This window comes from Poeciliopsis prolifica, unplaced genomic scaffold (assembly GCF_027474105.1).
Source record: "Poeciliopsis prolifica strain line A6 unplaced genomic scaffold, Auburn_PproV2 SCAFFOLD051, whole genome shotgun sequence".
In the NCBI taxonomy this organism is placed as follows: Eukaryota; Metazoa; Chordata; class Actinopteri; order Cyprinodontiformes; family Poeciliidae; genus Poeciliopsis; species Poeciliopsis prolifica.
The window spans coordinates 393549-402970 of record NW_026562426.1 but is presented as its reverse complement, the minus strand read 5'-3'; the positions used below and the strand labels follow the sequence as shown (position 1 = coordinate 402970).

General features: G+C 38.3%; 1 protein-coding gene across 1 annotated transcript; it reads left to right on the top strand.

The window, feature by feature from the left end:
- Positions 1-295: 295 nt before the first annotated feature.
- On the top strand, positions 296-9177 carry LOC129378282 (C-type mannose receptor 2-like). Its single transcript, XM_055058589.1, has 10 exons — positions 296-387; positions 860-934; positions 1103-1489; positions 1703-2050; positions 2321-2664; positions 5076-5128; positions 7017-7141; positions 7329-7715; positions 7799-8146; positions 9068-9177. Exons 2-10 carry the CDS (start codon positions 901-903, stop codon positions 9094-9096), a joined length of 2055 nt encoding a protein of 684 aa, XP_054914564.1. The 5' UTR covers positions 296-387; positions 860-900; the 3' UTR covers positions 9097-9177.
- Positions 9178-9422: the final 245 nt, after the last annotated feature.

Sequence of the window (9422 nt, the reverse complement as noted above, 5' to 3'; positions counted from 1 at the left end):
CTGAGGACTGCTGTACTGATTATTGACCGTAAGGGTCACCACAGCATCCCATCAAATTTAATATTCACAAACACATCGTACACTGTGAAACTTAAAAATAGAAAACTAAATTAATAGAAAGGGGAAAAGCGTCTGGACTGTCCCTTGAACTTTTGCATCTGGGAAAAAAACAACTTCCTGGTTGAGAACAGAGGGATCTGCTACAATTATTTGCATCTGCGTTGAGATTTCCTGTTATCGGGAAAGCTCTGAAAACACGTCGAACACACGCAGTTTTCCACAGAGACTAAAAGTGACTTGGCTGACGGAGGTCGATTTAGAGAAGAAGGATCGTACATCTCATCACGTTTGACCCACAGAGAGTAAAGGAGGCAAAACTCAGAAAAGGTAAGAATTTTTTTGATAAGATTGTTATCAATCATGATCATTTTCAGTAATAAGCATTCCTTGGTCTGTGTTGCATCTGTGTTGGAAAGCAAAGTAGTTAGAACAAACCAAAAAAAAAAAAGAAAAGAAAATTAACAATCAGTATAATTGAACTAGGTTTATCGTACTGGTTGTGAAGTTAGGGGTGGTTCACATCACCATGTGACAAAGGACTTTGGAATAAAGATGAAAATCTCATGCAATTTATTGTGAAGTGAAGGAACTACATGTAGGATTTTGTTCACTCTGTATGCTTAGATTTTAGTCCTATTATTGCATTTTTTTTTTCTTAGTTAAATTGTTATGTTGGAGTTTTATGTTTGCATGGAGAAATGTTTTGGGTTTTGTTTCCTGTCTTGGTCTCTCATGGTTTCTCTGTCCAGTGGAGGGAGAGCTGCAGCTTTTCACTGTTTCAATGTTCTTCATCCAACAGAGACAAACTGCTGGAGGAAAATAATTCATCTGACAGCAAAGATGCAGTGGAGTCTGATTCTGCTCTTCCTGATGGGTAAGTTGGTCTGAAACACAACTAGACTACGAGGAAATAAAGTTACTTCTTTAGAATCAAGCAGAAACGTCAATAAAAATTCTAAACATATTGTATTGAAACTTTTAGCCAATATTATCTATTGATTAAATCCTCCTAATTTAATACCACCATTGTTTATGTTCACAGCTCAGTGTTGCTTCATTGACTGTCAGCTCTATGAGTTTCACTACATTAATGAGAATAAAACCTGGACTGAAGCTCAGCAGTACTGCAGAGAGAAACACACTGACCTGGTCACAGTGACTAACATGAAGGACATGAAGAGACTCATCAACATCTCAGATGGAGATATAAAGGGAGCTTGGATTGGTGTGTATAATCAAACAAATGGTACCAGAACATGGTACTGGTCTCTGCCTGGACTGGAGTTCAATGAAAGTGAGACAAACTGGGCACCAAATGAACCGACTGATAAAGGAAACCAAGGATCTGAGAACTGTGGGATTGTATATCAAAATCTTAAATGGCTCGATCAGGGTTGCAAGTGGCCAGAATATTTCCTCTGCTACGATGGTGAGTAGTACAAAAGAACACTGAATCTAAAATCTATAGATTGTCTCAAAAAACAATCTGGATAAAATGTTTTGTAAAAAAAAATAAATTAAAGTATCAATTTCACTCACAAAAAATAGGAATGGTTATTTTCAATGTGTCTGCCAGTGAACCTGATTTTGTGTTTATCTTCAAAATATTTATAAAAATGTATGTTTTCTGTTCACTCCACAGAAACTAACACAACCAACAAATACCTCTTAATTAAAGACAAGAAGACCTGGACAGAAGCTCAGAGTTACTGCAGAGAGAATCACACAGACCTGATCAGTGGAATGAAGCAACTACAGGATGAAGAAGTGAAGAAATTGATGAACTCTTCAGATAATAAAGCATACTTTGGTCTGTTCAGAGACAACTGGAGGTGGTCAGATGGAAGCAGTTTCTATTTCAGACACTGGAAAAAAGACTTTAACAATTCAGAATCCAACAGTGGTCAATGTGCCATGACTGTGTTTGATGATGGAAGCAGATGGAGGAATGAGAACTGTGATGAAAGAAAACCCTTCATCTGTTATGATGGTGAGTAATGCTTTTGTCCCATTTAAGGTGGTTACTGTCAAAAGTCATGTAAGAAATCAGATTTGGGTCTATTAACATATTTTCTACATTGGCTTTTGTCAATGTATTTGTGTGTAACTCAAATCACCTGCATCCACACGTCTAATGAAAAAAATTGTTTTAGAATATGAAAATGTTGCCCTGGAACCAAAGATATATTTTTCATCACCTTTTTCTGTGAAGTAACATGAATAAATGATGTGAACTGTTTTCCTGTCAACACCATGCCAGATAAAGTGATCCTGATCAAAGAAAATAAAACCTGGCATGAGGCCTTGACCTACTGCAGAGATCATCATGATGACCTGGTCACCATCACCAACATGGACGATCAGAGATGGATCCAGGAGAAAGTCAAGAACGCATCGACTGATTATGTCTGGATGGGTCTGCACTACGCTTGGACCCTACAATTCTGGATCTGGGTCAGTGACGAGGAGGTCAGCTACGAGAACTGGGCCGAATCTGAACCGATGGACGACTGTGACGTGTCTGGAGCCATGGAGACGAGAGGAGGACATAAGTGGTTCAGAAGAAATGATGACGAGAAGCTTAATTTCATCTGTTCTAAATATTGAGACGGAAGCCTTTAGCTTTTGAGTGTTTTGTGCCCAAAGTTACATGTAAAATTTCAAAAAACATACTTTGGTTCCTGTGAAGTAAATATTACTGGGTTATTTGTTTGAAGGATTAAATCTATCTTTAAGTTCTTTTTTGTTTTTCAAAGTGCTGTTTGGCTGCAAGTCACTTTTACATTTTTACAAACGTATTTAGGATTATATAGAAAATACAACTGATTTATTGATATTATAAAGCTAATAGTGCTACCAAACCACAGCAACTATAATTATTCTATAGGGTGATTTATTCTTTTAATTCAACATCTATTCTTATCTAAACTAACAGAACATAGTTTGTATTTCATTCACTTTGAGTTATTATATTATTATATTACATTCAGTAATCAGTAAGTGTGTGGTGGGTTAACTAGAACTTCTTTATTCTTTATATAAATCCTGACAGGTTGTGTAATCTTGTTTTAGTTGTTAAGTATGAAAAATGCTGTTCAGTTTATTATCACTGTTTTAAATGGATTTACAGTCACACTAATGCTTTACTATAACGTTGTTATAAAACAATAAAAGCTGTTGAGTTTGAAGACGTTTTCTTTGTCTTTTCTTCTTATCTATGCTGGTTTTAGTCTGTGAGTCAAACATCATCAGCATCCTTTGTGATGAAGCTTAAAGTTAGACTGGTTTAGGTTGAACTGACCGCTTTTAACAAGTCCAGGAGTCCAGGAATCCTGGAGTCGACTCCCCGCTAAAACATTTGGATGTGTCAGGAATTTATTCTTGTTCACTAAACTTTTCATGTAAATATAATTTAGATGAAGCCTAAAGCTGAAAGCTGGTCAAACGTCTCATGAAAGCGACATGATGTGAGCAGACATGTCGTCCATCTGGGACGCTCTGTCCATCATGTTGCCACGACCAAACGTTCGTTTTTGCTCCGCCCCATTCATCAGATCAGTACCAGAGATATGATGACGTAAAAAAAAAATTACCTTAAAAGTGTTGAAAATAAATATGGCTTTTCTTTATGTCAATAATAACAAAAATATGAAGATAAATTAAAAACCTTTTTAATGTGTCACAAGTTTTTAATTATTTTTTTTTACCAGTACTAAAATGAAATAAAAACAACTTCCTGCTTGGAGTCAAACCGGTTCACATAGCATGTTTTCACTTCCTGGAAATGTTCGAACTTCATCACTGGATCCATTGTGCATCGACTGACGGCAGAAATGACTGACTTCTCTCTCAAAGTCGTCAGGTTTTTGCTCTAACAAGGTTTCAATAAAGCAACATCAAAGTTTTCTCAGTCAAAAGTTTGGCTCAACATTATGAAATTATTTTTTGCTTTTTTTTTTTTACAGAAATGTGTTTTTCTAAAACTCAGAACTCCCCGATTTGAATATTCAAATCAATGGAAAATTCTATTTCAGCTGCTCCGCAGTGACAAAATCTCTTTGTTAAACGAGCCATTTGACGGAAAACTCTGAGGGAAAAGTATAAAAAAAATCTAATTTGTTGTGGAGAAATGGAAATACATATAAGTTTTCTTCGCTTAGTTTTTTTTTTTTTGTCTTAATGAGATTTATAGATTTTTTTTTTTTTTTTACTATTTTTTCCTTGTCTGGTGTGTTTGGCTCTCCTGAGCATTTTCAAACCCTGATATGAAGAGTTTAAAAGGTCAAGGTCACACTGTTGGAATTGCTAAGCTGCATTTAGACCAATCTGAGCATCAGTGGCATCTGGTTGATATTCAAAGTCTATCCAGTTTCATGTCTTGGGCATGTCACGCTACGTTTCATGCGTCCGACTCTGTGCTGCTGAAGTGTTTAGAGAGTTTTGATCGTTTTGAACATTCAGGCGTGACTCATGCTGAAAAGCAAAATTGGAACATTTTTTTTGCGATGTGACGCAGTGACTTGCAGCTGCTGTTCTACCAGGAGATAAAGGCGCAGAAGCAGGTCAAGAGGTCGTCAAACTGGGCGAGAGGAAAACAGCGCTAGCGACCCTCGTCAGCGACCAGCGAGGGAAGGGAGTGAACTCGGCAAACTCCCGACACCTCTGAGTCATCTGGTAAATTCAAACACGGGCTGACAGCTGCATTCTGCTGCTTTCAGTACGTAAAGCCAAGACACTCTCTCAATATTTCGTCTGCCGTTGTTCAGTCATCGGGAGAAGAACAAAGGCAATGTGCGTCGTGCTGTTGTCAGCTGGGGGCAATTGTTTGCTCGATAGAAACTGAACAATGTTCAGCACAGACGTCTGAACACCCGTCGTGTTTGCGAAAAACCTTCGACAACTCGGTGCCTCTCTGTCAACAAAAAACAACAGTCCGTGCGAATGCACGTCTGGCACAATTTTGATGCGCTTGTCCGACTCAAAGCATCGGATGTGTTTTTGACACGTGAACGCAGTATTACCCAGTGGACCTTGGGATTCCCCCAGAGGAGCTTGTCCAAGTGGCTGGGTAGAGGGAACTCTGGGCCTCTCTGTTGAGTCTGGTGAAAAAACATTAGATGGATGAATGGAGATTTGTTCAAAGAAAAGTCAGGAGCCATAACTTCCGAACACCAGCACAAATAAAGCCGGACCTCAGACGGACAGATGAGTGTCTGTGACGTGTCTGGAGCCATGAAGGCGAAAGGACAACACAGGCGGTTCCAGAGGAATGACACAGAGGAACTGAATTTCATCCGTTTAAAAAATGGTACATGGTGATTTGCTTGTGTTCATATGGAGCTTCATCTAGTCCAGAGGACTCCAAAGCACTTTACTCTACATGAATTAAGGTGTGAATCCTCGATATTTTTTCTTCTTTACTTCAATGACAGACAGCATGACCTTGATTAAAGAAAATAAAACCAATGTTGTTTTAAACTTATATGTTGCCATGTTGAGCAACTCCAACTCAGCACCAGTTGACTCTGTGGCCTGGCTGCCAATGCGCTCTGTTGAGTACTGGATTGCATTAGAGCTGTCGAACTGTGTTTGGGCCAGAAGGTTTTTTCATTTCTAAGCTAACAGGCGGCTGAATATTTGGCAGGAAGACTACCACAGATGTTGGTGCGTTGAGTTTAATATAAAGAAAAACATTTAAACTTTGGCTGGGATTTGACACTGAAAATCCAGCTGAGTCTGCAGTGAGGAAAAGCTTCTTTCAGTGGCGTCATTTGGTCAAAGTTAAAACCCGCTTTACAAATCAACCCGGACAGCAGACGACCAGTCATGACTACGTTGTCTCCAAACCGGACTCTTTTGATGTCTTCTGCGTCCGAATGTCCAAACTGGCACAAAATCACCTTCAGCCTGTTCTGAAATACAAGCTGAATAAAATCATGTCACGTTGACTTGAATTTTGGCGTAAAATAGGGACGTTTAAGAGGAATAAATGATGCTGAGACTCACTAAACACTATGAGACTTAAAATTTGAATATGAAATTAATACCAAAGGGAAAAAAAAAGTTCCCAGCCTTTCCCTGATCTGATAGTTTTGCATTGAGAAAAAAAAACAACTTCCTGCTTGAGAACAGAAGGCTTTGCTATCATTATTTGCATCTGGGTGATGTTACACGTCCAGTTCCCAGCAGATCTCAAACTACGTCAAGCATCCAGTTTTCCACAGAAGCTAAAAGTGCCTCGGCTGAAAGAGGCTGATGGAGAGAAGAAAGATCAAACATCTCGTCACGTTCTGAGCCACAGACAGTAAAGGAGACAAAACTGAGAAAAGGTGAGAATTTATTTGATAAGATTGTGAAGCAAATAATCATATCCCTTGGTCTGGGTTGCATCTGTGGATGAAAACAGAGGAATTAGAACTAGAAAGAAAGAACGGTCAGTATAATTTATAATGTCATGGCAGAGTTTGGTGGACGGGTTTGGGGTCTCCATTTTGTTACGTGCCGTCGCTTTCCACGCTGCGAAACTTTTCCCCTTGAAACAAAAACATATGCTGGAGCAATGCATTGTGGGATCACCAACCCGTCCTTCATGGCCGGAAGCCCAGCAGCATCAGAGCAGAGCAGGAAAGACTTCTTTCATGAGCAGAATGCCACGAGCCACACCCTGCTGCACGCGAAGTTTAAATATCCAAATGATGAAATGGTTAAATTAAATTCAATAAGCGAGTTGTGCTAGTGGAGCTCTGGCTGCTACGAAGGAAAGACATATAATTAACTGACAGCTTGAAGACGGAGAGAATGTAAGTTACAAGTTCAGTCTGTGTCTGAACTTTTCTACTGGATAAATGATACATTTCACATCTTTACTCATGTTTTGTCATGTATTTCTGGGTAAAGAAAGGGGCTGAGCAGAGTGTCTCCTGTCTGTCTTGGTCTCTCATGGTTTCTCTGTCCAGTGGAGGGAGAGCTGCAGCTTTTCAGTATTTCAATGTTCTTCATCCAACAGAGACAAACTGCTGGAGGAAAATAATTCATCTGACAGCAAAGATGCAGTGGAGTCTGATTCTGCTCTTCCTGATGGGTAAGTTGATCTGAAACACAACCAGACTCTCTGGTCTCTGTTAAGTTACTGATAGTTAAATCCTGAGGAGATCTGGACGACCTTTCACACAGAAAATAGAATTAGAACATTTATTTTGGTTTTGCAAAGACAAAATTTTTTAATCTTTTTTAGGACTAAATACAAAAACATATTTTTTTGTTTTCAGCTCAGTGTTGCTTCATTGACTGTCAGCTCTATGAGTTTCACTACATTAAAGAGGCAAAGAACTGGACTGAAGCTCAGCAGTACTGCAGAGAGAAACACACTGACCTGGTCACAGTGACTAACATGAAGGACATGAAGAGACTCATCAGAATCGCAGATGGAAATAAGAAAGAAGCTTGGATTGGTCTGTATAATCAAACACATGGTACCAGAACATGGTACTGGTCTCTGCCTGGACTGGAGTTAAATGAAAATGAAACAAACTGGGCACCAGAAGAACCAAATGATGGAGGACACCAAGGATCTGAGAACTGTGTGATTGTGAATAAAGATATCAAATGGATTGACATCCTGTGCCAACATAAATATAATTTCCTCTGCTACAATGGTGAGATTAATCTATTAATCAATTATTTTTATGTGCATTCTGTCCGAATAAGATGAATATAAATGTGTTTGATTACTCCACAGAAACCAACACAACCCATAAATATCATTTGATTAGAGAGGAGAAGTCTTGGCTGGAAGCTCAGAGTTACTGCAGAGAGAAACACACAGACCTGATCAGTGGAACGAAGCAACTACAGGATGAAGAACTAAAGGAAGTGATGAAGACTACATGGAGTAAATCATTTATTGGTCTGTTCAGAGACACCTGGAGGTGGTCAGATGGAAGCAGTTTCTCTTTCAGACACTGGAATCTACAGTTTTACAATCAGATAATCAATAGTGGTCAATGTGCCTTGACTGTGTTTGATGATGGAGGCAGATGGAGGAATGAGAAATGTGATGAGAAAAAACCCTTCATCTGTTATGATGGTGAGTTGATGTTAAAAACTGAACTGTGCAATTTCTAATTTTACGTGTTAATTCAGTTATTTCATAGATAATTTCTGTGCATTGAGAAAAACTCCAAAATGTTTATTTTTACCAGAGGTGATTTAATGAACCCCAGTAAAACCTCCTGGTTATTCCACCAAATGTTGATTTCTGGACTATCCTTGAGTTAAAACATCAGTTTTGTTGTTAATAAATGATCATGAACTTGTTTTATTTGCATTACTTAATCTCTGAATAATACTAAAGTTTTGCTTGGAGTTTCAGTGACATGTTGTCAGGAGTTCATAGAATAAAAGACCAAAGTTCATTTTACTCAAACATAAACCTATAAAGAGTAAAATCAGAGAAACTGATCATTTTGCAGAGGTTACTTATTTTTTTCCCAAGCTGTATTATGTCCCTGGAAATATGTTTTGCCTGTTTTAATATAATGTGTATATTTTAACTACTGTTATAGTATTTGATTCAAAAGTTTTATGTTAAGAAAATCTGACTTGAAATGTTTTTGAGGTTCTTTTTGTTTTGTTTTGGTTTTTGCCTAAAATTATTTTAATATTATGTTATGAATATAAATTCTTCATATGATTTTTTATCTTTAAAACACCACAGTTTTATACCTACCTGAATGTTTTTGCCTGAAGACATTATAGATATATATAAATATCAGATGCCGCTTTGCACCTTTTATATCAGATTTTTACACTTTTTGAGGAATTTCTTTCCTTTTACTTCACATGAGGAATATGTTTTAAAGTAGTGCTACTCTTGCTGAGGACAATTTCAGTTTTTTCTACCACCTCTGATTTAGGACCAAAGACATGAATGTTGTTCTTGTGAAATTAGTTCATGGCCATTATTTTGAAAGCTACAGCATGTCTGTGTTGATCTTTTCTATGACAGATAAATTGATCTTGATCAACAAAAGATGAACTGGGAGGACGCCTTGTACTACTGCAGAGATCACCACCATGACCTGGTCACCATCACCAACATGGACGATCAGAGATGGATCCAGGAGAAAGTTAAGAATGCATCGACTCCTTTTGTCTGGTTGGGTCTGCACTACACCTGCACTCTGGATTTCTGGTTCTGGGTCAGTGACGAGGTGGTCAGCTATAAGAACTGGGCCCCAGATGGACCAATGGACGACTGCGACATGTCTGGAGCCATGGAGACGGGAGGGAAACATCAGTGGAGGAAGAAAAATGATACTGAGACGTTTAATTTCTTCTGTTCTAAAAATTAAAATCTTTTA

Excerpts from the sequence above, each read along its gene's own strand:
- LOC129378282 (XM_055058589.1), top strand. The coding sequence starts at position 901 with ATGCAGTGGAGTCTGATTCTGCTCTTCCTGATGG. Across the intron at positions 5,129-7,016 it reads GAGCTTGTCCAAGTGGCTGG|TGGAGGGAGAGCTGCAGCTT; the intron begins GTAGAGGGAACT and ends TTCTCTGTCCAG. Across the intron at positions 8,147-9,067 it reads ACCCTTCATCTGTTATGATG|ATAAATTGATCTTGATCAAC; the intron begins GTGAGTTGATGT and ends TTTCTATGACAG.